We start from the raw sequence: 27,343 nt of genomic DNA, 5'->3' as shown, positions 1-27,343 counted from the left end.
GCAGGTCCTCTCACCTAGAGGAGGGTGAGGCAGAAGGCAAAACACTGTGCAAACAAATAATCAACACATTTCTCTCTTTGATTGCACTGGTGAATTTCTTACTGATAACTGAGGTTCTGACATACCTTGTGATTTTATTTATTGGTGAATGGATCTGTTTTCGAATTACCAGTTCAAAATTCCCAACTGTTCACATCAAACAGCAGAAGGGAATGATTACATCCCACAAGCTGAGACCGACCTTCCTTGCTTCCTTCCTTCCTTCCTTCCTTCTTTCCCTCCTTCCCTCCTTCCTTCCCTCCTTCCTTCCTTCCCTCCTCCCCTCCTTCCTTCCCTCTCTCCTTCTTTCCTTCCTTCCTTTCTTCCGTCCTTCCTTCTTCCCTCCCTTTCTTTCTTTTCTTTTCCTTCTTTCTTTCTTCTCTCCTTCCTTTCTCTCTCTCTCTCTTTCTTTCTTCCTTTTTCTTTCTTTCTTTCTTTCTTTCTCTCTTTCTCTTTCCTTCCTTCCTTCCTTCCTTCTTTTCCTTCTCTTCTCTTCTCTTCTCTTCTCTTCTCTTCTTTCTTTTCTCTCCCCTCCTTTCTTCTTCTTCTCTCTCTCTCTTCCCTCCTCCTTCCCTTTCCTCCCTTTCTTTCTTCATTATGGACATTATAAAGTATTTAGCATTTGAGCAAAATTAATGTGGTATGCAGCAATTTGTGGCATTTCAGGCAAATCTTATACGTTTCTTCAATCCTGGGGAAAATTAGATGTGAAGACATAACTTACTTTTTCTTTCCTCATCTCCTTTATCCCTGCTGTATTGAAAGTATAGCTTATCGGACGCCACCTTTTAATTTAGATGATTCTCTGGTTATCATATCCATTTTTCTTCATTTCACCTAAGGAAAGATACTCAGCCCTAGTGTTTACTGAGCACTTAGTATATGTTCCAACATCCTTGCTAGGTGCTTCGCGGAGGCTGCTTCATTTCATCTACAATGGAGTTTTGAGGTGGGCACTCCACTCTTGCCATCCCCATTTAACAGGTGGAGACTCTGAGGCACAGTCGTATGACCACCTTAACTCATGGGGGGCCCTGATCAGAGCCAGTGGAATGTGAACCCAGAGCTTGTGATTGGAACTGCATGTCATAGGAATCTAAGTAACTCTCAGACACTTACACACATTTAGGATAGATGTTTCTGCTTAGACTGATTTGCTTATCTCGGAGAACACTGGATTAAGCCTGTTTTCTGAAGTGGTATCTGTGGATTACTGATTCATTGTTATGAAGATACTGACTTTGAAGAAAGGCTACCCAGGCCTAGTTTCCTGGGTATGTAAGTCAATCACTTCCGTGACAAATAATCAGTTTTATTTCTACTCCATGCCCAGTCTTGTGCTGGAGACCAGATACAGAATAAGCAATATGTAAGCTCCATTTTAAAAATTAACACAATTATCTTTACTAGAAAAGAGGATAAACATGAAAGACAATATAATTATTAAGTGGTGTAGTATAATCTATGCTTTGGGAGTTCAGGCAGGAAAAAAATGGTATCTAGAGCAGTGAGGGAAGGATGTTTCTCATCTGTCTTTTTCTCAAAAGAGGATAGATTTCATATTCCAGTGATCAAGTGTTGGTGCTGCCTTCAGAACTTAAAGGGAACAGACTGGGTAGTACTTACTAGCATGAGAGTAAGCAACAAACATTTAGTGCAAATGTCAGGAAAATATTTTCAATGGGGAGGAAAAAAATATATACATTTTCAAGAGATGTGGAAAGGTAGAAAAACTCTAGAGTTTTAGTCTTTCTAGAGATTTAAAAGAGATTTTTTCTTTTTAGAGATTTAAAAAATAACTTTTCACTTTGAAATAATTCCATATGCATAAAAGTTTGCAAAACAATGTACAAAAAGTTTCCAAAACATTTGAGTCTTTTACAATTGTAAAAAAACATAAAATGCAAATAACTCTTTGAAATTATCTCTTGGTACCTCTGGTAATCCTTAATCCAAATGACTCCTGTTGATGGAAGAGAGCACCATTGCCAGTTTCTTGATCAAAGGGACCAAATAACTGGAGCCATATCTTCTTAGGAAAAGCAAGAAGCCCTGGCAGATGTGCATCTGGCATATGGTTCCTGAAACACCGAAAGGTCCTGAGTTACTCAATTCTCCCCAGCCGGGTTTGTATTGCACCCGAGGTTATCAGCATCTGCTCAGCCTTAGCACAGAAATCTTGCCTGTTCCTCCTTGGGCTCTGCCTCCTAAACACCTACCTTGTTATAATCACTCATGAGTTTAATCAAGTTAGTCCAGTGCTGCCTTGCTACTCGCAGTGAAGTCCTTTGACCTGCAGCATCAGCACCACGTGGGAGCTTGTTAGAAATGTGGAATGTCTGGCCAGACCTCAGACCTACTGCAGCAGACTGCATTGTAACAGGATCCCTGGGTGATTCACATGCACATTACAGTTTGGGAGGCACTGCTCTAAAGAAAAAGCAAAAAGAGACAAACAAAAAAGCAAAAACAAAAAAAATGAACAAACAAGAAATTGTGCACTATTTTCCGCAGCGCTTTACTACTTCCTTATATTTGTATCTAGTTTCTAAAGCGTTACTCCACAAAAGATTGACATTGTATCAAAAAGATGTTGGTTTAACTCAGGAAGCTGCAATATTTCGCCATTTGTGCTATGCAATCTTTCAATGAGTTAGCTCCCCACTGTAAGAAAAATGCTTACTTCTTGGTTTTATGCATAACAATGGTACAAACAGACTACCATTAAACAGAAATTGTGGCTCTTTTCTCCTGCAAAATTCTTGACTAATGCTACTCAACCTATGATTATGAAAGGGAATCCTGTTTTCATGACTTGAATACAAGTCTTTAGAAAAAGAGATGAGGGATTTAGCTATCCGTGTTCTAGTTCTAACACTTAAATAACCTCTGCCATGTTGGGCAGTAGAAACAAGTAATTAATATAAACCAGTAGTGTTACTAATTAGTAACATTAGTAAGCATTTATTAATGCTTACTAATTGCCAGGTACTATTGATAAAATAGCAATAATAACAATTATTATTTATTGACCATTTTTACTATGTATACAGCATGCTGCTAAGTATTTGTGTTTTGTATAATCCTCCTCTATAATCCTGAAAGGGTTGGTATTATTATCTGCATGTTATAGTTGAGGAAACTGACTCTGAGGTTAAGAAGCTTGCTCACGGCCATGCACTCAGCAAGCAGTTCTATGTTCACCCATAGTATGTAACTCCAGGGTTCTTGATCACTGCTAAACACGTAACCTCTTGGGCCTCAGTTCATTGAAATAAATGAGAAGATTGATGAATTTTTTCCAACTCCAAAATTCATTGGATTTATACAATCCTTCTTTATATAAGAATGCTAGCAAGCTGTTTAGCATTATACTGAGAAATTGGAGCCTTACAATTTGGGTAATAAAACAAATGAAACTCCACCATGAAAATCACAATCAGACATAGTCCAAGAAGTTGCTTGCTGGATTTGAGAGATCTAAGGCAGCTGGCATCTTTTAGTTCAATTTTAAAGGGGTATTATTGCAACTATCCAGTCCCTTCTCATTGTTCTTAATAAAATCTCTCTCTATTTATGGTGCCTCTCAGTTTTGTTGAGAATTCCTTTAGAGCCAGAACCAAGTCTAAACTCTGGATTACGTGGGACATGCTTCACAGGCTAAGAGTCAAAATGTGATTCTTTAAAATTTTAGGCTCTTCAGAGGTTTCATTGGCAGCAATCATTGGGTTAGAGTTGACATTTTTAATCTTGTGGCCCTTCTTTGCGTTGGACTTGGAAAAGAATCTCTTATTTCATGGCCTCTACTACAACCATTCTTGTGAAGCAAAGAGTACTTTACATTATTCCTCCAGCTTATTCCTTTTTCGTTTTAAGGTTCTAAGTAAAGCACAATCCTCATTTATTTATTCAGTTATTTATGAGTACTTACCATGCTCCTGTCTCAGGACTACATCCTAAGGCCAAGTGTGATCATTTGTTGAATTTCATGGTAAAATACAGGATTCGAGGCATAGCATTTGTACACAGGCTATGACCACTTTTACTGTAAGGCAGTGTATTGAATACCACCTTTGATCTTCAGGAATATGTTCTGACAGAAGCATAATTGACTAGAAAACTAGATTGTTAGTATTTCAAAGGTTTCAGAGACTAGAATTGCCATTTTCTTAGATTCCTAGACCTAAGAGTTGGCAGGTTTTAATGTATTTCCTTGATGCCTAGGAGAAGCAAGACCTTTCTGTCCATTGTTGACAACGCCATTTCAGTACTGTATGGTGAGGGATTTGCTTCCACTGACAGGGAAATGCATAAAATAATCCATGAAGCATTCCTTATTTCTTAACTGCTTTGGTATACCAGAGCAAAACATCTTCTAGTCCTTCTCTTTTTCAGGAGACAGTAGCGAGCTACTCCTCAAGGAAGGGTAAAACAATATACTCTTTAAAATTATAATGACATGAGTTCATTTTAATATTCTAAGAAGGATTCGTTGAGCTATGTCAATTCATGTAGGACTTGAAAGTGTTATGCTTAATTAGGAGATGAGTTTATTTTTAGAGAAATAGGAGATGGATATGACTCATTTCCATTTAAGCAAGGGTTGGGGGAATAATTATAGTGAAGTTGGGAAGAAACAAAGACTGAGATGTTAATTGTACTGTGAGTTGCTGCTCTGTGACCTTAGTGAAAGAATAAATGCACTTAGCTTAAGACACAGAAGCCAGTAGCCCATAATTCGGAACACTGCCTTCATTTGTCAGTGCTGGCTACTTAAAATAAGAAGGAATATTTACTACTACTGTAATGTTGGATTACTTAGTCAAGCAAATGAGGTTCTAATAGATTTAGTAGTAAGACAGAAAAACTATCTTCAGTTCTTCTCATCCTTCTTCTTTTCTACACGTTGTAACCACAAAATTTACATGGGGAGTGAGGAATGTTCAGCTTTCCTAGATATGATGGATCTTAAACTTGAGTTCTTAGAGAATTGGACTTGAGAGCTTTTGTTACAGTGAATGATCAGGGAAGACATCTACTCAAATGATTTGAGAAATACGTGGGTTACTCATGAGAATCAGAAAGAACACACTGAAGGAGTATAGATGAACTCATCAATCTGGTACATCCTTCAGTTTAGAGAAAAGTGCCATCTTGCTTGTAGTTAATGCTTGAGAAGCCTAACCTCAGGGTCACACAAGAACACACTTCATCATAGGGACGATTTTTTTTTTTTTTTTTTTAATGTCCAAACGATACCTTCACTCTCTTGGATAAGCTCAGGATGCACAAGGATTGTACACACCAACTCTGTTTCAAGTACTTTAGGTACTTTTCCTCACTTAGTAAACAGACACTTGTTGCATGGCTACTATGTGTCATCCGAAAAGACACCATCCTTACTCTCAAGTTACTCATCATGCAGGAGCAGAAACAGGCATAGATACAGGAAGTGTCATGAACTTTGTTACATTGTTACAGTAATCCCACAGAGGGGCATCAAGGAGGTTCATGCAATTGTCAAAGAGGGTAGAGGGGGAGGGGAAAGCTTCCTGAAAGAGGAGATAGGCTGAATCTTCAAAAATACATTTCCAGAGTATTCAGAAAAAATAAATTAAAAGTCTATACGTTGTAGATTAAAGATGTTGCCTTGGTAACCCAGGTGTTGCCTTTAGTTTGGCAAAAGTGCTGTTGTTTGGGGCAGGTTTTCTTTACATGGCTAGTTCTTTTGGAAGCCAAATTCTTTTTTTTTTTTTTTTTTTTGCAATGGAGTTTTGTTCTTGTTGCCCAGGCAGGAGTGCAATGGCAACATCTCAGCTTACTGCAACCTCTGCCTCCCAGGGTCAAGCGATTCTTCTGCCTTAGCCTCCCAAGTAGCTGGGATTACAGGCATGCACCACCACACCTGGCTAATTTTGTATATTTAGTGGAGATGGAGTTTCACTATGTTTGTCAGGCTGCTCTTGAACTCCTGACCTCAGGTAATCTATCGGCCTCGGCCTCCCAAAGTGCTGGAATTATAGGCATGAGCCAGCGGGGCCGGCCCTGGAAGCCAAACCTGTATTCTAAGCCAAAAGGACACGCTTTTTGTTTGAATTGATAGGAATCCTAAATTATTGACATTAGGATAAATGCTCATTGGAAATTTATTCAAATTTTGCATAGCTTTCAAAGAGGAAAGGCTGGGGCGAGGCATGGTAGGGAGAAATCTACATTTTCTGCCACAGCTTTATTGTGTTTTTGAATTCCCCATGCGCCATCTTCATACCCAGGATATGTTTTAACCGTAATTCCTTGCCTATAAAGCTAACATGAAGACCAGAGGGCAAGTTGAAATTTAAAACACGATGCCTTTTGTCAGTGGGAGTCTAGTTTTGGCTTGTCTATTATGGAATGCAGTTAGTCAATATGTATTCAAATACGAATGCACATTTTCTTTGTCCCCAAAATGCTCCTTTTGGGCATTTAGTGGGAATGTAAAATATTTTAGAATTTAATGACAAAGAATTGGGGACAAATTAATTATACAATAATAAGAGGCTCATTAAAAGTATGATACATACATACAATAGAATACTTGGCAGTTGTCATCTTTAGGATAGAGAGCCACATTTATCAACAGAGAAAAATGTCCATAGCATTATGTTAAATGTCAGTGAACAAAGCAGGTTACAAAAGGGCATGTGGAGAATAATCTCATGAAGGTAAAATTGTAATCATGTGTGTGTGCGACATCTATGTTCGTTTAGATACATTAAAAAATACCCAGAAGAATATTGAACAAATTATTAGTATAATTATCTCTACATGCTGAGGTTTCAGGTGATTCTAATATCCATCCGTGACTTCTTTGTATTTTAATTTTTGCGGTTACATTGTATTAGTTTGACAAAAACAATTTCAAAAGAATTTTTTTTTCAAAAGAAAAAAATTTAAGAGTAATTTACTTGGTATTTACTTAAAGGCATAGTTTTTCTTTTAGGAATACATAACCCCAAATGAAAAAGGCTTAACTGATGTCAAAGTTATCTAGAAATACAGCCAAGCAGGGTCAGAGTTGATGTGAACTGGATCCAGCCTTGGTTCAAGCCTGGTCTCTTTGGGATTTCTTGATCTTCTGCTGCCTTGGCCTGAACAGTCCCTCTCCTCCATAATTTTTCATTTATTCTGTGTCTCTCAACCTGCCCTGCCCTCGCAAGCCCTGGGCGAAAAAAAGTGACATCCTACAGGTCCTGGCCGAGTTGCCAGCTTGGGGAGGGTGGAAAGTTGGAGAAGTGGTCACTTGCTCTATGAAGAATAGAACTTTGTAGAATCAAACAGAACCACAGTTTTAAAGTGATTTTTTGGACATGAGACACCCAGGTAAGCCAAAGTGTTGACTTTTTTGTCTTCTCCATCACATGCTTGTTTCTGTTCCTGCCATCCAGGGTGACGAGGGTGCGTAGAGAAGCATCTTCTCTCTCTCTCTTTTTTTTTTTTTGTGGCTTTTTGGCAGAAGAGAATTCCCTCCCACGTGACAACTGTTTGAACATCAGCAGCACCAACATTTTTCTTAGCATCGCACGCATTTATTGCATAAGTACCAAGCAACTGTGGCATCTGAAGATTTACTCCCCAGCCAAGAAGCATCCATGAGACCTGTTTGGGTGCAAAAATGATTTGGACACTTGGTAATAGACGGTCTAGGGAAGCATCTTCTCTAAGCACAGGAGGAGGCTGAAGACCAGGAGTCTGGTCTCAGCTTGGCCAATTGGCAGCATCGCCTGTCTTCCTCCTCATGTATAAAAAGAGGGGCTTACACGAAAAGAGATTGTACAAGTTTTCCAACTTACACTATTTTATTTAGCAGTTATCTATGTGCCAGTTACTTTCCAACACCGGACTAGGATCTAGGGATCTGGAGTGAAGAAATGAACTAAATCTCCTCTCTGGGGAAGCTTAAATTTGAACAGAGTGGACTTTGGAGAAGACAATGCACAAACACCTAGGTGTCAGAGCCGGGAGAAAGGTACTGCTATTCATATGTGGTGATGGGAAGAGCCTTCTTAGATGAGGTGGCATTAAATAGCTATGTGAATAGAAGGAAACAGTTTTCCCTTAGAAACGGATCATGAAGCAAATGGATTATTTCAAGTGGTTCTTTATCTAGACCTGCAATAGAAACGGATCACGAAGCAAATGGATCATTTCAAGTGGTTCTTTATCTAGACCTGCAATCTATTCAGATCCTCTATTTTGAGGAACAAATATATTCACATCTGATCTACCTCTTACATTTTTAGTCTTGTGAGACCAATTCATTCATTTATTCATTCACTGATTTAAAAAACAATGAGTTTCCATTATGCCCCATGGTCTGTCTTAAGTGCTGAAGACAAGAAAATGAAAAGACATGGTCCCTGCCTTCAAGTAGCTCAGAATTTAGCAGGAGAGACAAACAGAAACAGATGGTTATAAAACAATGTGATACGCACCGTGATAGAAATACACTTTGGGAATATGGACAAGGAGCCGCTAGCGCTGGCTGGGGTTAAGTGTGGCTCAGGAAGGATTCCAGGCTGCAATAACCTCTGAGCTGAGCCTAAAACCCGGAGGAGGCAGGTTTCACTCATCTTGAGGGTGGATGGGCATTCCTAGCAGAGGGGGTAACATGAGAAGGAAACAACAGAGTTCCATGTTGCAGTGGAGGGTGCAGGGGGCACGGCGAGACGGGGCTGTAGAGGTGGGAGGGAGCATGGGGGGCACAGCAAGCCACAGTCCAGAGCAGGGCAGCCTCATTCCGACCCACTTTTCCTGCAGCTCATGTGGCGCAGGTCCTTTTCAAGAAAAATAAACGCAGCTCTGCAAGACCCTCTGTTACCAAGCGTCCAAATCATTTTTGCACCCAAACAGGTCTCATGGATGCTTCTTGGCTGGCGAGTAAATCTTCAGATGCTACAGTTGTTTTGTATTTATCCAATAAATGCGTGCAACGCTAAGAAAAATGTTGGTGCAGATGATGTTCAAGCAGTTGTCATGTGGGAGGGAATTCTCTTTTGCCAAAAAGCCAAAAAAGAAAAGAAAAAACCAACACTACTAAAAAAACCACCTAAACACTTCATTTACTTCTTCTGAGAAGGTTTACGTCTCTAGCAGCTGTTCTGTGTCACAATCTACAAGTGGAAAAAGGGCGGGTTCTTTTTTCTTTCTCCAAAAAAATAATAAAGCAGCAATCCATTTCTGTCCCAGAGTTATTTCCTGAGACGAGAGCCCTTGAGAGCCCTGGCAACTCCCTCTTGTCAGTTTCCTCTCTGGGCAAAGGGCTTTTCCCCAAGGGAAGTGTCATTCATACAGTCATAGCTTCAAGAATACAGTCCAGCACAGAGTGCACCAGATGTTGGGCCAGAGCTTTCCTCCCTCACTCTGTCAATGAGAAGAGAAAACATATTTCCACTGAACCCTTTTCCAGGAGTGTTGCTATGAGGGGGAGTGTTGTCTGGCCGGCAGACAGAAACCCTTGGTGTCTTTGAGCTGGGCTTCAGGATGTGGCTGCCAATTCCAAAAGTCCTTTCTCTTACAAATATGTAAGTAAAATAGACATTTGAAAGGTGAAGGTCCTTTGCCGCTTGTGGGACCCTAGGGATGATTTATAGAGCCATGTGGTTACACCTTGCTCTATGCAATCCTTCACAATTTCCTATTCACTGCACCCAGCAGAACTGACTGCTTCCTATTTCTTTTTCCATATTGTTGGCCAACTACTCATCACATTATGCTATGGTTATATGTGAGCCTGTCGGTTCCACTGCCTGAAGATAGAGACCCTGTCTTTCTCAGCTTTTTCCCCAGTTGGATAGAATCTAAGGGCCATGAGGTCAGGAATCTTTGTTTACTGATGTGTTTCAAGTGCTCAAGGCCATGCCTGGCACATAGTAGGTGCACAGTGATTTTTTTTTTTTTTTTTTTTTTTTGAGGCAGAGTCTCGCTCTGTCGCCCGGACGGGAGTGCAGTGGCCAGATCTCAGCTCACTGCAAGCTCCGCCTCCCGGGTTTTCGCCATTCTCCTGCCTCAGCCTCCCGGGTAGCTGGGACTACAGGCGCCCGCCACCTCACCCGGCTAGTTTTTGTATTTTTTTAGTAGAGACGGGGTTTCACCGTGTTAGCCAGGATGGTCTCCATCTCCTGACCTCGTGATCCGCCCGTCTCAGCCTCCCAAAGTGCTGGGATTACAGGCTTGAGCCACCGCGCCCGGCGCACAGTGATTATTTACCAAATGAATAAACAGCTCACTAACAAAGGATGCCTATTACATGATTGTTGGATGAATACAATCGTACTCCCTTATCTGTGGTTTTGCTTTCCGAGGTTTCAGTTACTCTCCCTCGACCAAGGTCTGAAAATAGGTGAGTACGGTACAGTAAGATATTTCGAGAGACAGAGAAACCACATTCAATAATTTTTATCATGGTGTATTGTTATAATTGTTCTATTCCTGTACTAGTTATTGTTGTTAATCCCTTATTGCATCTAATGTATAAGTTAAACTTGATCATAGGTGTGTACGCATAGGAAACGCATAGTATGTATGGGGTTCTGTACTATCTGAGGCTTCAGGTCTCCACTGGAGGGTTTTGGAACAAATCCTATTTGGGGAAGGGGAGACTACTGTAATCTCCTGAGGTCTGTGAGGACTCAGGAGATCCTTGGGGCTTTTTTTTTTTTGGAGGAAATCAGAGGGATGAATGTTTATGTGAAACAGCATTCCCACATCACTGGGGGGAATTCCAAAAAGTACTAATTTCTAAAAGGCATTCGTTGCCCTGCAGGACCCTGGAGGGATGATCAACATTTCCCCAGGGAATTTGATTGGGTTAAGCCATTGTCAGTATGACACAATCAATGTTGTTAACTTTTATGTCTCATCCAAAGATCTCAAAGTAGATCAAAAACTTTGAAGTGGGGTATATGGTTTGATGATGATTCATCAGGACTTTAAAACTTGATTCTAAGAGTAAAAATGAGGAACGCTTTGGTGGAAAAGGAGCCATGGGGCTCAATGAGATGATCCTCACAGTGCATGGTCAGGACAGGCTGACCTAAACCATGTGACATGCATCTTACTCTTAGTTTCATGCTCAGTGCCTAGTACAGAGTCGGACCCATCATAGGTACTCACTGTTCTTGGAGACAAACACTGAATAGTGACCCCTGATGCAGATGTTAACGATGTCCCCGGCCTAGGGTACTTTGACCTTTTCCTACTATTCAGCTTTACCACTGAGGAGCTCTTCCTGGTTTTGCCGTAGTGACGATCAATTTCCTGAAAAACTAAAGGACAAAATCTTGATGAACATAGTCTAGCTATCCAGACCCTTAGTTAATTTTTAAAAATTAATGTTACTTTGACTGTATTTGGAAGAAAAGACAACAGAAAAAGGCGAAGTTTTAGTTAAAAACACAAGGCGTAGTTCTAGGATAAGATATGTCTTCAAGAGGTTTGTAGCTTACATCCCTTAACCATATGATATTAGTAGCTTTGTGGTTGTAGCTCTTAGGCAGTATAGTTTTATATTGCCAAGCCTGTTTAACTATATCATGTAAACATTTAAATATATTTCATATGAAAGAAGGGATCAAGATGGTGAACCAAACTGCAAATTGAACATAAGACATTTCTTAGTACTCAATGTTTCTTGAAATGTATCAGTTGCTTTAAATGTTAAGAATTAAGGGAAAGGGCAGACAAATACAAACTGGAAAGCAGTGAAGTTAAAGCGTCACTTCCTAACAATAAGAATTTGGCCTCTGAGTGGTATGCCTAGGATTTAATCTTCGAGATTATTCAAGAATGACTTTTTAAATGCATAGTATAACGTTTATGAAAGTGTGTAATGCACTTTCGAAAGCATTTAGGTCAACAGAGATGTTCGATATATAATGATGACCAGTAGCTAGCTGGAAAATCCCTTTAGCCAGAAAATTGCTCAAGCATTCTAGTCACTCAGACTTCCAATGTAGAAAATAGCTCTCAACAAGAGTTATTTAATAGCTCTCCTCCTTTTTTCAAGATGAATAATGTTCAATCCCTTTTGCAGGGTTTCTCTGTTTATCTGTTTCTTGGGGTACTGGGTAACATACCTCTTCAGGAGAGCTTTTTCCATCCGTCTCTTCTCCAATCTTTTCTCTGTTTATTCCTTTATCAATTAATTTATGCCCCAACTATGTATTGTATGCCTACTTATGTGCCAGGCCTGGTTGTGGGTTGGGGAGACACACAAAAACTTGTTCCTGCCCAGAAACCCTACAAAAATGTGCTTCTTGTGCACTGGTTTGCTGCTTGTTGTCTGCAGTGTATAGACATGGTCTGTTATCCACGTTACCTTGCAACCAGGGGACTGGTTCTGTCTGAGGTCTGCTCTTACTGGTGCCAGGAGTTAGTCACTTTATCTTTCTGAATTTCCATTGTTTTCCCTGCCATGTAAAGAAGTGAACTGGTTGGTTCCTAAGGAGACTCTTAGTTCTAAGGTTCATGTCCTCCTTGTGGATTCTAGTCCACAAACCTGTGAGCATCCAGAGGCTCAGCGAACGCCTTCTCTCACACAGGTGCTGAGAGCAGGATGAGCTACTTTGTGGATTCTGCTGGGAGCAGCCCTGTCCCTTACTCAGCGGCTCGTCCTGCAGTGGTGGTGAGTGGTGGCCCCTTCCTCGCCCCTTTGCCCACGCAACCTTCTCCCCTCCTCCCCATACTTCCTGTATCCTGACTGCCAGTAGACAGAGAAGCCAGGAACCTGAACTCCAGGGTTTGAATCAGCTTTGAATCTTACTCAATTGTAAGATTATCTATGATTTTATCAGCATGTAAAAGAAAACCAAATACTGATGAATTTGCTGAAGAAGTTTTAGTATGTTTGAGTTTGAGAGAAATGACTCAAATATGGTGAACATTTAAAGCCAGTTGATTTTCACTGCGCAGTTCATTTGATGAAGATGTTTTACATATTGATGTACCTTATTCCTATACATATTATAATTTAACTTATTTTTGGCCTCAGACATAAGAAGTCAATAATGCAAGTTTTCTAATCACAGACTTTAAAAGTTAAAATGGAATATGACAATAAGTTTATGGAAAAATTTCATAAATCCTAGAATAAGGGGACAAAGAAACTTTAAAATAGGACTGGATAAAGTTTTTTGTCCATAGGTGAGAAGACCCTTGCCCAAGCTATATGTTGATCAAGAGAAATGCTTTGACAAATTTCTCAAAAATGTATTGTGTGAGGGATCTTATAATGTTGTCATTGATCAGTTCCAATGTTAAAAGTAACTAATATCAGCAACTGTGTCATTAATTATTCTTTCTAAATTCTGCTATGTTTTTATCCAAAGATAGCCATCATAAATGTTGAATTTTTTTATATGCTTATAGCAAAATACAGACAGCTAAGTTTGTTTTATTTTATTTTTTTTTCTTTTTCTTTTTCTTTTTTTTTTGAGGCGGAGTCTCCCTCTATCGCCCAGGCTGGAGTGCAGTGGCACAATCTTGGCTCACTACAACCTCCACCTTCTGGGTTCAAGCGATTATCCTGCCTTAGCCTCCCGAGTAGCTGGGATTACAAACCTGCACCACCATGCCTGGCTAATTTTTGTATTTTTGGTAGAGAAGGGGTTTCACCATGTTGACCAGGCTGGTCTCGAACTCCTGACCTCAAGTGATCTTTCTTTGAGATGGAGTCTTGCTCTGTTGCCCAGGCTAGAGTGCAGTGGTGCGATCCCGGCTCACTGCAACCTGTGCCTCCTGGGTTCAAGCGATTCTCCTACCTCAGCCTCCTGAGTGACTGGGATTACAGGTGCCTGCCACCATGCCCAGCTACTTTTATGTATTTTTAGTAGAGTCAGAGTTTCACCACGTTGGCCAGGCTAGTCTCAAACTCCTGACCTCAGGTGATCCACCCACGTCGGCCTCCCAAAGTGCTGGGATTACAGGCGTGAGGCACTGAGCCCAGCCACAAAAGTTTATTATATTGTTATTATTATTATTAACTTTTCCAAGTACATTTATGGGTCTGAATTAACACCAATAAACACGAACTCATTTCTGACTTATCTTTGACTCTGTCTTGTCAGAGATTCTGTATAGTTTTTAACACTGGTTAAAGTTAACTGTGACACATAGTTAACTATGACCTCTCACTGTAATTGTATATTAAAAGACCTGAATTGTTTGAAGTTCTTTTTTTGGCATAAAAAAAAAAAATCTCTCAGTAGCTATTCTATGTTCAAGGGAAAAGGTACATTTTAAGGATGATTGAGACATCTCTTTTCAGTAGCTGTTTTTACCACATTTGTCTTCTTTTTAAAATGGCTTCTGTGTTCATGTAAGCACCATTTACTAAGACAAAAAATTAGAATCAGAAAAAGGTTTAGACAATATTATACGTCAGAAATATGTTTAAACTGCCCCATCCCCAACACTCCACTACAGGACAAGTCCAGGCAAGGAGTTACTCAAGTTTGCTTAGTAGGGATTGTCAAAGGACTTGGAGTTTAAGATCTTATAGAGGGCTGAAGAAGTTGCCAGAGAAGGGCTCCTCCTCCTGTTCCTCACATAGAGGTCATCATTTAAGGTTAACACAAATGACATTAAAATTTCCTTAAAGATAATATCATAGAGATTTGCTGAAATAAATAATGATATTGTGATTTCAGAGCAAAATGTGCCATTGACTTGAAAAACAAGATTTAAAAGCCAGTCCATGTTAATTCTATTTACAGGTATTATAATCAAATTAAAACAGATTAATATCTTGGCTAAGAATGAAATGTCATGGCTGGGCTCAGTGGCTCGCACCTGTAATCCTGGCACTTTGGGAGGCTGAGGCAGGCGGATCACTTGAGGTCAGGAGTTTGAGACCAGCCTGGCCAACATGATGAAACCTCGTTTCTACTAAAAATACGAAAAAAGAAAAGAAAAAATTAGCCGGGCATGGTGGCACGCGCCTGTAATCCCAGCTACTCAGGAGGCGGAGGCATGAGAATCACTGGAACCCAGGAGGTGGAGGTTTCAGTGAGCCGAAATTGTGCCATTGCACACTCCAGCCTGGGTGACAGAGCGACACTCCGTCTCAAAAAAAAAGAAAGAAAGAAAGAAAGAAAGAAATGCCACACAAATATGTACTTAGACACTGAAATAAAAAGCCTATTATAAGTATAAAAGTTGCAGATATAATATAATGTCATCCTAGACAGGGTATCTCAAAATCGTAGGGGAATTAAAAAAACCCCGAATCGAATAACTCTAAGTGCATAATTTCAACTAAAGACACCTCCCTGCAATTGAACATCCTGGATATTTTAAATAAATTCTGAATGGTTTCCAGTGGTTTCCAACCAAATAATCCATTTACGCCCACCCATGACAGCCATATCTGAAAAACATTAACGTGTGAAATCCTTTTCACTACAAAGTTTGAAGTTGTTTGAGTAAAAGCAGAAGGTTGCCCAAAAGAGCTGCTGGATTATTGTTTCTTGCACTTGCAGTCCTAACTTCTCTCTGGGCCTCAGTTTCTCTGTCCCTGAAACGATTTAGGCCACCTTCCAGAGCAGGCAACGAAACCTTTAATTTTTTCACATACTCTTTAATAAAAATTAAGAAGTAAATAACACTTATTAGTATCAACTCAAGTTCAATAAACCAACTCAAACCATAACCTCTAACTTTAGACTGGACTGTAATAAACAGAGTATCTGTAAATTGTCTACAAAGTATAACCTTAGGTCATTGGCTCTGGAGACATCAGCAAACAAACCTCACATTCAGTTGCAAACTAAGATACCCTGGAGGGGTAAGCATGGCTTCATTAACTTTCCTAGATAAGAAAGTCAGAGCCCCAGGCAACCAGGGTCTTCTCAGTTCTTTTGGAGCCTCCCTGTCTAGAGCTCAACCCATAGTGCTTAATCCAATAATCCAAGTCCTCCTACCTGGTGCCCTAGTCTCTGATTTAGTTAGTCTGACACACCAAAAGAAAAAAAGAAAGAAAGAAAGAAAAAGAAAAGAAAAGAAACTCTGTCCCATGTCTGGTAAATTCAGAGTGAAAAGAAAACCATGAGAGTAGTGGGGTTTTCAGTAGGGGGTGATTTCGCCCCACAAAGGGATATTTGACAATGCCTGGAGACTTGTCTCATTGTTAAAATTTAGGGTGTGCTCCTGGCCTCAGAGAGTAGGAGCCAGGGATGTAAGTAAACATCCAGTAGTACACAAGACAGCCCTCTATGATAAACAGTTACCCAGCCCCAAATTCTGACAGTGCTGAGGTTGAGAAACCTGGTCTAGAGTAGCCACAGGTCAAGCTTGAGAGCAGAATGGGACTGTGTGTACAGACTGCTCTAAGCAGGTCTTGGTTACTAGTAAATTATTGCCTTAGAAAGGGAAATCTAACAAAAGAAAGTGAGACTGCGTTCCTGCTCTGACGGGCTCTTATTTAGCAGGCTGCATTAGTTGGCCAATAAACAATATCTTCTAATATAGGATGTCACTATTTTCTAGCGCCTAAAGATAACTAAGTCTGGGAGTCCTTGCTTGTAAATTAGAGGTCACATTAACGTTATCTGGTCATTTGCTGTGGAAGAATGCTTGGAAATCATGGGAGCCACAGTGGTTAAAATCCATGCTGGCCTCAGGTAATCATGGTTTTGCACAGAATTCACATTCTCTGACTCAGGGTCAGTTTCTCAAAAGCAGGACCCACGTTTTCCCCATGTGTAAGGTCAGCGCTTTGGGAGGCTGTAATGCATGAGGTGATGTCACAGTGGGGAGGTGGAGAAACAACACTCTGGGAAGTTGTCTGGCCATTGTGTGGGAGGGATGACCTTTCCAGGTACTTCTACAGGCTGTGTGTCAGGGACCCTTTTATGCATGGGGAGGAAGCGCTCCTTCCTGTTATGCTGCCTCTGCAAGCGCAAGCCCTCTGCGAGCCTGGAAGTCCCTTGCAAGCCCAGTACTTTTGTCCTCTCGTGCGTCATTCTCCCCTTCACAGCACTGTGCTGGCCCAGCTGAGAGTGGCGGTAATGAACAGGCTGGGCTGCTCGCAGTTTTGACTAAACATGGCCCAGCCTGGGCTGCCTCACCGGCCAGGAGGATGTGCGGAGGAGTTCCTGGGGGATTAGTGACCCATTTGGCCATGCGGGCTTTAGGAAACACCTTGGACTACACAGAGGAAAGGAACTGATCACTCACCTCCTCCCAGAGCCACAGACTTTGGGGGATAAAACAACATGCTCAGGCAGGAGTGGCCCACTGTGCTCCACCTCAGGGAAGGCACCTATGCCTGAGAGGCTAACTGCATATCCCCAAGAGCCAGAATAGCCTATGATAAGACTCTGGGCTTAGGGGACATCCCTGGTAATTTGAGGGTGATGTAACTGTATTAAAAACTCCCCACTCAGCCGGGCGCGGTGGCTCAAGCCTGTAATCCCAGCACTTTGGGAGGCCGAGCCGGGCGGATCACAAGGTCAGGAGATCGAGACCATCCTGGCCAACACGGTGAAACCCCGTCTCTACTAAAAAAAATACAAAAAACTAGCCGGACGAGGTGGCGGGTGCCTGTAGTCCCAGCTACTCGGGAGGCTGAGGCAGGAGAATGGCGTAAACCCAGGAGGCGGAGCTTGCAGTGAGCTGAGATCTGCCCACTGCACTCCAGCCTGGGCAACAGAGCAAGACTCTGTCTCAAAAAAAAAAAAAAAAAAATAACCTCCCCACTCTTGGTTGGCCGCGGTGGTTCACGCCTATAATCCCAGCACTTTGGGAGGCCGAGATGGGTGGATTACCTGAGGTCAGGAGTTCTAGACCATTCTGGCCAACATGATAAAACCCCGTCTCTACTGAAAATACAAAAAATTAGCTGGGTGTGGTATCAGGCGCCTGTAATTCCAGCTACTCAGGAGGCTGAGACAGGAGAATCACTTGCACCCAGGAGGCGGAGGTTGCAGTGAGCCAAGATCTCACCACTACACTCCAGCCTGAGCAACAGAGTGAGACTCCGTCTCAAAAAAAAAAGAAAAACAAAAACGAAGAAATAAAAAACTTGCCACTCTTTCGCTCTCCCTAGATCAAATGTGCTTCTCTTAAAACATGGTCCCTATGTTTTTTGAATGAAAACAGGGGTTCAGAAACTGTTCAACAAAAGGCTGTTTTTTGACTTGTGAATTTATGCCATGAAAGCCTTCAGAGTTGTATAAATGGGATCCCATTTATTAAACACTTAATTTCTTTCATTGTACAGAATAAAATAGTATGAAACCAAGGATATTGCAGACATATGAGCACTGAATGAAAAGCGCACTGGAAATAAGCCTGAGTTCATGCTGGATGTCACCTTGGGAGGTATCCCAGGGAGGCTGTCAGTCATTGCCAGCTCTAGGCATTGGCCTCCATCCTTCCTGTGCAGTTCCAGTGTGACTTGGGTACCTGGGGGTCAGCTGAATCTCTAGTTGGTGCCAGCATAGAGGGTAGTCCTGCTGAGGGTAGTCCTGCTGAGCCATGCGGCTTAGCTAAGTGCATTGCAGAAAAAGAGCTCCAAATTAACTATGGCCCTCAGAACAGCTCCCTGTCACAGAGACTTTTGGGCAATTCCTCTTTTGTACATTTTCTTTCTTCCTTCCATAATTGATTGATTGACTGGTTGACTGTTACACAGAACTCTATTTCTGCCGTCAGGCCCACTGGTGAGGCAGAAGCCGAGCCACCTTACACGGTCTCCTTGACACCAGACATGACGCAGAGCCTTTCCTCCTGGTCCAGGCAGCTGTGGAATGGATCCCAGCCAAATTCTAGTGGAAAGCACTTGGACTTTGGAATCAGAAAGACCTGGATTAAATTCTCTCTGGTGCTCTTTAGCTATTTGATCTTGGGCAAATTACTTACTCCCTCTGAACCTCAGTGTCTTCATCTGTAAAATAGGCATAGTATAAGGTACGTGGAAGGTCACTGTGACGGTTCAGTGAGAACATGCTTGTCAAGTGCCTCCACAAAGATGACCTCCATCAATTCCCTTTTCCTTTTAGTCACTATCTCATCTCTTTCTGTTCTGGACTTTTTTATTGTGTTAGATGGATACCGGGGCTGGGAAGGGGCGAGGATTTCCACTTGTCCATACAAGGGTGTTGCCAGAAGAAGATGGGGCTACTGGGGTGAAGATGGAGACATTCTCATTGGGAAACCTCCTTGTTTCATCACTGCCCTGCATGAGAAACAGCTCCCTTGCCACCAGATCAAAGTTCTCTTGTCATGGCTGGTGGTTTACAACCCCATTGTGTAAACAGACCTGGTTTTCTTATCTTGAGTAATTGCAGTTTAATTGGGCCTCCTTCTTACCCAGGGCTCTGGCTGTTGGCACACTCACGTCCAGCCCATAGGCCTCCAGACTCCAGCCATTGGATGTGTTCGCAGAAGGGTCACTGTGCTGTCCCTGCACTTCTTGTGCAGTGAGTGTGCTTGCTGCCATGAAGCCTAGTGCAGGCACCCTTTCCTTCTCTCTGGGAATCCTGGAGAGCAATGGACAAATTATTTGGCACTAGAGAAGTGGGAATCCACAAAAAGAAATTTAAAAACTAAGTGGGAATGAGACTGTTGACACATAATGTTTAGGAAAATTATTTATGCTCATAACTCTTAGTGGTTGTCATAGAAATTGAAGGAAAAAAGAAAATAACCTATATTTTTCCAGCACCTTGGAACGCGGGGCTTCTCTAAGCTAAACTAGGTTCAATCATCACAAGCTAGAGAATTTCAGAGTCAGACCGCAATGTAAAGACCATCTTGCAATATCAGGAAATTAAGATCCTAAGAGGTTAAATGAATTACTGGAGTTTCCTCAGGTATTTTGTTATAGCACTCCTGTCTTGGTCCATTAGTGCTGCTATAACAAAATACCTGAGACTGGGTAATTCAAAAAGAATAGAAATGTATTGCTCACAGTTCTGGATGCTGGAACGTTCAGATGAAGGCATTGGCAGGCTCTGTGTCTGCTGAGAGTCCTGTCTCAGCTTCCAAGATGGAGCCTTCTTGCTGCATCCTCTGGAGGGGATGAACGCTGTGTCCTCAGTGGTGGAAGGGAGGGAAGCGGCCAAACCCACTCCTTCAAGTCCTTGCCCTGACAACTTACTCACCTCCACCTGTTAATATTACCACACTGGTGTTTTACATTTCAACATATAAATTTGGGGGACACATCCATAGCAACTCTTTACAAACACATTTAATTAATTAATTAATTAGATATTTGATGATATGTAAGAACTTATAACATATTTTCATTCAGGTATTTATATGCCTTGTTTATGAAAACTTAGTTTTTCCTGATTCCAGGAAAACAAACAAACAAACAAAAAAACCCAAACTCCATTGTGCAGATTGCTGAGCAAATTGAAATTGCTGGATGATCTTCTGGCCATGGCAAATTTTACCAACCGTGTCCGTAACAAGGTTTTGAGTCAGCCTCAGCCTCCATCTCCATACCACAAGATGCCTAAAGCTGTCACCCATGGTACCACTGGGCGTCTGAAGGCTTCATGCTAAGTGAGGGGCAACCTGAAACCTGCAGATCTAGAAGCTGACAAATGTCTCTCACCTAAGACCTCTCAGCAAGAGAGTGTCAACTGCAGGCCCCCAGGACTGTGGCCTCAAGTTCCACCCCCTCCCTGTCCTTCAGCCTGTTTCAGCGAGTGTTGGCTGTGAGTGGAGGCTGTCTTGGTTTCAGGCTGGTATGAGTTGTAGTGTTGGTGTTGGCTGCACCACCTCTGACTTTGTGTGCTTCCCCAGGGGGTCCCTAGGGAAGCTAGCACAGCTTTGCATTAAGAGCGTAATTAGACATCCCCTTCTCTACAACCCTCTGTGCTTCAGACTTTTTTCTGCAGAAACCTGCAGTGTGTCAGGCCTGCACTTTCACCAAGGCCCAAGCCCATCACTCTTATTGTTTTAAAAAGAATTTCCTGGCCTTGAGTCTAAAATTAAATTGCCTTTGAGAGTTTCCTACTTTGTCTGTTCCTGCTTCTCCTGGTGGCTGCACCCCCTCACCACCCTCAGGCTTGATCAGCAAACTCCAGAGAGCTGGGGAGTGCTTCTGTTTGCCTCCTTCCCTTTTGCCTCTCAAGAGAGCAGAACAGACGTGCCCTCCGAGCAGATGTGCCGCAGAAACCACGCCCTTGCCCGTGTCCTTCTGAGGCCAAATTCGCTCTGACCAAAACTGTGCCTCACCATTGCCAAACAGCCCATCCATAGAGGGGCTGGCAGGGTACGGAGGTGCTAAAGTGTCTTCTGAGGATGAGGAAGTCCAGACTTTATCAGAAGTGTGTGGAGTCGCATAAGGGTGACTACATGCAACCAGGGGGAAGGGTTTAAGCAGAGAAATGGCCTAGGTATTGCATACACTTTAACTGAGCACCTGGCAGGTGAGAGCCTCTATAACTGTTCAGTAGCAAAGTTCTTCCTGAGCTTCACTGTTCTCTACTGAAACGGGGCGGAGATGGTGACAAAACTGTTGGAGTGGGGCTTCGGAAGAGAATGAAGACAGACAACGTAAGGCCTTTCATGCATTTCAAGGGCACATTGTATGTCATAGACCCACATTATGACTCTGATAACTTTAGGCTCTCCAGGCTTGCCCACCGTGGTGTGACTGTTTATCCAATGAAGGTAGTCTGTCATAAGGTCAGGAGAAAGAATGTGGATGGATCAGCAAAAATGACACAGAGTTGTCAAGGAACTTGGAGATCATGGAGGCCAACCTCCTCAGGAAGCAAAAGTTCAGAGAGGTTAAGGAACAGCCCGGAGGTTACACAGCTCCTTAGATATAGAGCAGGACTTGAACCCCCAGGATGCTTGATTTCTAGTCTTGTGTCTTTCTGTTAAAGTGCATGAGCATCTCTGACATTCCTAGAAAAATAATACAAAGTTATCTCCATGGTGCAAATCACAGTGCCCATCCATCCAGTGTTGACTCAGCCTTGCTTCTGAGTTTAAAATATTTTAGAAAGCACTAGCATCTAGAAATATCTATTGTGTCTTACATGTTTATGGCTCTGTACTAAGGCTAAGCCCTAGGATTCTGAAGTCAAGCAAGGAAAAGACAGATTTGCTCCTATGGAGTTTAGGCTCCAAGTAACACATACAGAAGGTGAGCAATGAGGGAGTTACTCACCGCATGTGGACATTGAAGATGTTCTGCTAAAGACAGAAGCTGACCGAAAGACGAGATCACCCACTCCACAGACACAGACTCCTCGTGTTCATGATTTGATGTTGTAAAAATATTCTCCTATTTTTTTTCAATTTTGGGGGACTTTGGGGAGCAGAGAGAGGGAAAGCTATGAGCAAAAGGAATGGCTTTAAGATGTGGCTGGCTGGAGGGGACACGTGAATAGGCAGTTCCAGGGAGATGACCATGGGCAGTGGAGGAGGGAATGGGCTAGCAAGGTCCAAGTTCCTGACTTTGAAGCACTGGGAAGTGGTGCTAGGGAGCAGTCACAAACCAATGAGTGCTACCTTGCAGGAATGGTGGTGGTGGTCGACCCAGGTGGTAGCTGTGGGGCTGGCTCACCTCAGAGCAGAGCAGGACCAAGGTGTGTCCACTGTCCAACTAGTTGCCAGACTTCTGGGGCTTCATTTCGTTCCCAGGATTAGATGGGTGGAGCATTTAGGCTGTGGGCTCATGTCCTCTGGTAGCCTCTTTCTAAGAGCCATGCTGTTTCTTCCACGGCTCAGCACAATGTGTGACGAGCAGAGAAGAGGTGTGCGTTTTCCTAAGATGCCCAGGGGAATCCCTTGCTCCATGGCTGCCTGGGGATCACCCTTTTCTTTTCTTTTTTCTTTTTTGAGATGGAGTCTCGCACTGTCACCCAGGCTGGAGTGCAATGGCACGATCTCAGCTCACTGCAACCTCTGCCTTCTGGGTTCAAATGATTCTCCTGCCTCAGCCTCCCCAGTAGCTGGGATCACAGGCATCCACCACCACACCCGGCTAATTTTTGTACTTATAGTAGAGACGGGGTTTCACCTTGTCGGCCAGTCTGGTCTTGAACTCCTGACCTTGTGATCCGCCCGCATTGGCCTCCCAAAATGCTGGGATTATAGGTGTGAGCCACCGTGTCTGGCCGAGACCACCCTTTTCTTAGTGGTCCCTTGTTCACCACCCCTGGTGCTTAAAGCTCTGCTCTTGGCTTCCATGATCCTATACACTGGCTTGTTTTTCCTCCTACGTCTTCAACCAGTACTTCCTTGTGCTTTCCCCCACCTTGTTTCTCCTCTTAACTGTCAGCAGCTTTACAGATCCACTTGCGATTCCTACCCTTGTTGTCCTGACTGCCATTTTCCTTGAGTTGTGCTCTAACTCCAACCTTTTTGCTGCTAGATCTAGCTTGACTCTTTCCTGTCTTCTCCCATCGTGCACTCTCCTTAGGGACCCTCCACCAAGTTGCCATCACTCCATCTGAACTCAACCAAAGGCAACATTGTCTTCCACTCTCCTTATTTATGTCCCCTAGAGTCACCATTTTCACTACATAAACATAAGCAATCTAAGTGGCATCTTGGATTTTCCTCTCTTTATCTGCTATGACCAATCAGTCATAAAATCATGTCGGTTTTTCCTTTAAAACACATCCAATATTTCTTATTTCCTCTTCACCTCGACACCCATGGCTCCCCTCTTTCTTCAGAACTGGACTACAGTGAGGTGAGTGAGGCACCCACATGGGGTGCCCCCAAACTCAGTAATCAAGTTGAGTAATATCTTAATGTAATATCTTTTAAAAATCAGAATTAATGCAAACATTATTATGAAAAAAAATCAAATTTTAAAATAAAGTCAGGATGAGTATTACTGATTTTTCCCAATGTGGCTCAGCAAGGCTCTGCTCCTGACCTGTGTCAGCCTCCTCGCCTTCTTGCCCTGCCCCATCTGTCCTACTCAGCACCATCAAATAGGTCTTTCTTGAAGGCATTGCTTCACCGTGTCCCAGGCCTCCAGCATGGCCTCTAGTGGCTCTCTCCTGACGCCAGATTCCTGTTTGGCCTGCATGGCTCTTTACACTGTGGTCTTACCCTGCCCTCCGGCTTGAAGTTTTACTACTTACCCTCAACTGATACCATCCTCATTGCCCAAGGGCATACCTTTCCCTCATGCTTGTCACCGCCAAACAATACCGTCTTTATCTCTCTATAACACCTCCCTGAATCTTTCTTATTCCTCCTTACATAGCTGTATATGTTCTTTTTTACCTTTGGATGGATTATCTTCCTCTTCTTTTGCTCACATGGCCCTTCATCGAATGTTTTAGGGCAAATCTTACTCAATCTTACAGTTATTACCTTATGCTGCTTCCTCCAGGAAGGCTTCCCTGCTGCTATTTCCCTCCCCCTACACATTGGTACTTAATTCTGTCACATCCCTCACTGTAATTTCCTGTTTACTTGTCTATATGCTTTAAGGCTGTGGTTTATTTGTTGCTTATATTGTATTCTTAGCATCTAACATAATACTTGTCATAGACTAGGTACACCAAATACATTAGTCCATTAATGAGCATTGCCATAATTCATTGAGTACCTATTATGGAACAGTAACCACCATTCTTGAGCAATTTGTACTTAAGCCATGCAAGCTGCATGTTGTGCATGTAGCAGAAAAGACAATCTGAAATCAAATAGACTTGGGTTAGAATTCTGTCTCCATTATTCTTTTAGCTGCATGGCCTTGGGAAATTTACTTGGCCTCTTAAAACCTCAGTTTGCTCTTCTGTAAAATGAAGATGAAAATGCTAATCTTGCAAGATTGTTGTGAGGATTAAAAGTGACCAGCACGGCCGGGCGGGGTGGCTCACGCCTGTAATTCCAGAACTTTGGGAGGCCGAGGCAGGCTGATTACCTGAAGTCAGGAATTCAAGACCAGCCTTGCCAACAGGATAAAACCCCGACTCTACTAAAAATACAAAAATTAGCTGGGCATGGTGGCACATGCCTGTAATCCCAGGTTCTTGGGAGGCTGAGGCAGGAGAATCACTTAATCCCGGGAGGCGGATGAAGGTGGCAGTGAGCCGAGATCGCACCACGACACTCCAACCTGGGCGACAGAGTGAGACTCTGTCTCAAAAGAGAAAAAAAAGGAGACCATCTCTGATGCAGACTGCCGGGGGCACTGAACAGGTGTGTGATGTTTGTTAGGTCCTTTGGGCAATCACCTGTGGGATGGGTGAGTGAGAACCTGTCAGATGGTTTCTCAAACCTGTGGCAGGGATGGGGAGTGTTGCTTGCATCTTGTTGACTCATCTCCAGTTGCAGCCAAGAAAGGAAGATGCCAGGGAAGAGGCCCGTAAGCAGGGACCTGTTTGGTGTGGTGGCTTATTCAAGCAATGAGGTGGGGCTGGGCTGCCCAGATATCTGACCTGTTAATAACCTGCTTTTTTCTCCTTAACTGAGGCAGTTTCATAATGAATTGGAACTGGTGATGTGGTTCTCTTGAGTAAAAATATCATTTTCATACTCTATGAAATAGTTATTAAGTCGGTTCATGAAATGTCTAATAAACAGGCAGGTGTCTAGATAACAAGACCATGAAAGGCTTCTCAGGAGCATCCCCTAGTAAAGATTCTCGTGGTTAATGGTCGGTTTTGTACATTATTGCCTTCTCATTCTTAAAAATAGGATCTGGTGGCTCCACAGAGGACAGTTACAGAGGAACTATGCCTTAAAAATATACAGAGGGTTTCATTTATAAAATAAAAAACGTGTTGACCAAGAGCCCAGCTGTGGGCAAGAGAGACTCGAGGAAAAAAACCAACCATGTCAAATCAAGCTGATTCTGTGCATGGTTGTTACTCAAAGGCTGTGAGTTGACCTACAATATGGCTACCCTGTTATCACCCAGGTGTGGACCCACATTATTTTGTACCCTACATACTTACTGATTATCTACCTTCTCTCTGTCCTCTGCACATTGTTCCCAGATCACTTTTCTTCAGCCCCTCTTTGCCAATTACACGTTACCTTCAAGTAGCTTTTCTTTAGCAGAGAAAACCCAAACTTTTAAATCTGAATTCAAGTTCTTAGGTTCCCACCACCCTAGCAGGGCCTGTAACAAACTACCTGTCTACCTACTCACAAGAACCAACTCATACTACGTACTACCACTTTACAAGGCTCTTTTGTTTTTGGCAAACCATGCATGCTGTTCCAAAAGAAGACAGATGTGGGTAACTTGGAGTTCTTTATAGCATTTAGAATCAAAATTTTCTCGCTCAAGACCCTATTCCAGGCCGGGCGCGGTGGCTCACGCCTGTAATCCCAGCTCTCAGGGAGGCAGAGGCAGGAGGATAGCTTGAGCCCAGGAGTTCGAGACCTGCCTGGGTAATACAGCGAGACCCCGTTCTCCACAAAAAGGAAAAAAAAAAAAAAAAGACCCTATTCCTACAACTCTGATACTTGACATTAAATTTTGAAAAAGGCTCTAAAGGAATATGAAAAAGATGAGGATAGAAATTGAAAGCACAAGGCTTGATTTATAAGACTAAGAAGTGTGTTTTGAATTGATTCAGTTTCGAAGTTTTGTTGAAGACCTAATTATTGTTGGGAATCCAAAAGAAGTATTTAATGTAGCTGCTTCAGGAGCGTATAGCATTAAATAAAATTCCAGCAAAATGGTTTGAATCCAAAATTAAGGAAACATTTTCTTTTCTTTTTCTTTTCTTTCTTTCCTTTTTTTGTTTTGAGATGGGGTCTTGCTCTGTCACCCAGGCTGGAGTGCAGTGGCACGGTCTCAATCTTGGCTCAGTGCAACCTCCACCTCCCAGGTTCAAGCGATTCTCCTGCCTCAGCCTCCCTAGTAGCTGAGACTACAGGCACCTGCCACCACACCCAGCTAATTTTTGTATATTTGGTCGAGATGGGGTTTCACCATGTTGTCCAGGCGGGTGTCGAACTCCTGACCTCAGGTGATTCACCCTCCTCGGCCTCCCAAAGTGCTGGGATTACAGGTGTGAGCCACTGTGCCTGGCCAGGAAACATTTTCCGACTGATGCTCAGTAGTGTACTCTCACTGATGGTTCCCCTGTCTCTTGGCCCGACACACGTATAGGTGGCAAGTCTGCCATTGCTCCATTTACATTCTCACAGTGCTCATCAAGGCCCCTGGCAACAGCAGGCTAAGAATGTTACCCTTTGATGCAACACAACTGGTGACGTTTCCATTGAAACTTACATCCTCAGTACCTTTAACACAGTTGGATGATAAACAGCCCCAAAGTAAACTTCGTCCAGCTCTAGTTTGAATGATTTT

General features: G+C 42.6%; 1 protein-coding gene across 2 annotated transcripts in view; it reads left to right on the top strand.

The window, feature by feature from the left end:
* The window catches only part of ETS1 (ETS proto-oncogene 1, transcription factor), a 128,713-nt gene that overhangs the window by 1,919 nt on the left and 99,451 nt on the right, over window positions 1-27,343 (top strand). For both annotated transcript variants that reach the window (XM_033205614.1, XM_033205617.1), the window contains one exon: window positions 12,621-12,703. In XM_033205614.1, coding sequence (XP_033061505.1) covers window positions 12,635-12,703 — 69 coding nt within the window. In that variant the 5' untranslated portion in view covers window positions 12,621-12,634. Of the gene's footprint in view, window positions 1-12,620; window positions 12,704-27,343 lie in introns of those variants that run through there.

The sequence above is a fragment of the Trachypithecus francoisi genome, unplaced genomic scaffold (genome assembly GCF_009764315.1).
Source record: "Trachypithecus francoisi isolate TF-2019V2 unplaced genomic scaffold, Tfra_2.0 Lachesis_group8, whole genome shotgun sequence".
Classification (NCBI taxonomy): Eukaryota; Metazoa; Chordata; class Mammalia; order Primates; family Cercopithecidae; genus Trachypithecus; species Trachypithecus francoisi.
The sequence above is the reverse complement of the archived record's forward strand: the minus strand, read 5'-3'. Positions and strand labels throughout refer to the sequence as shown.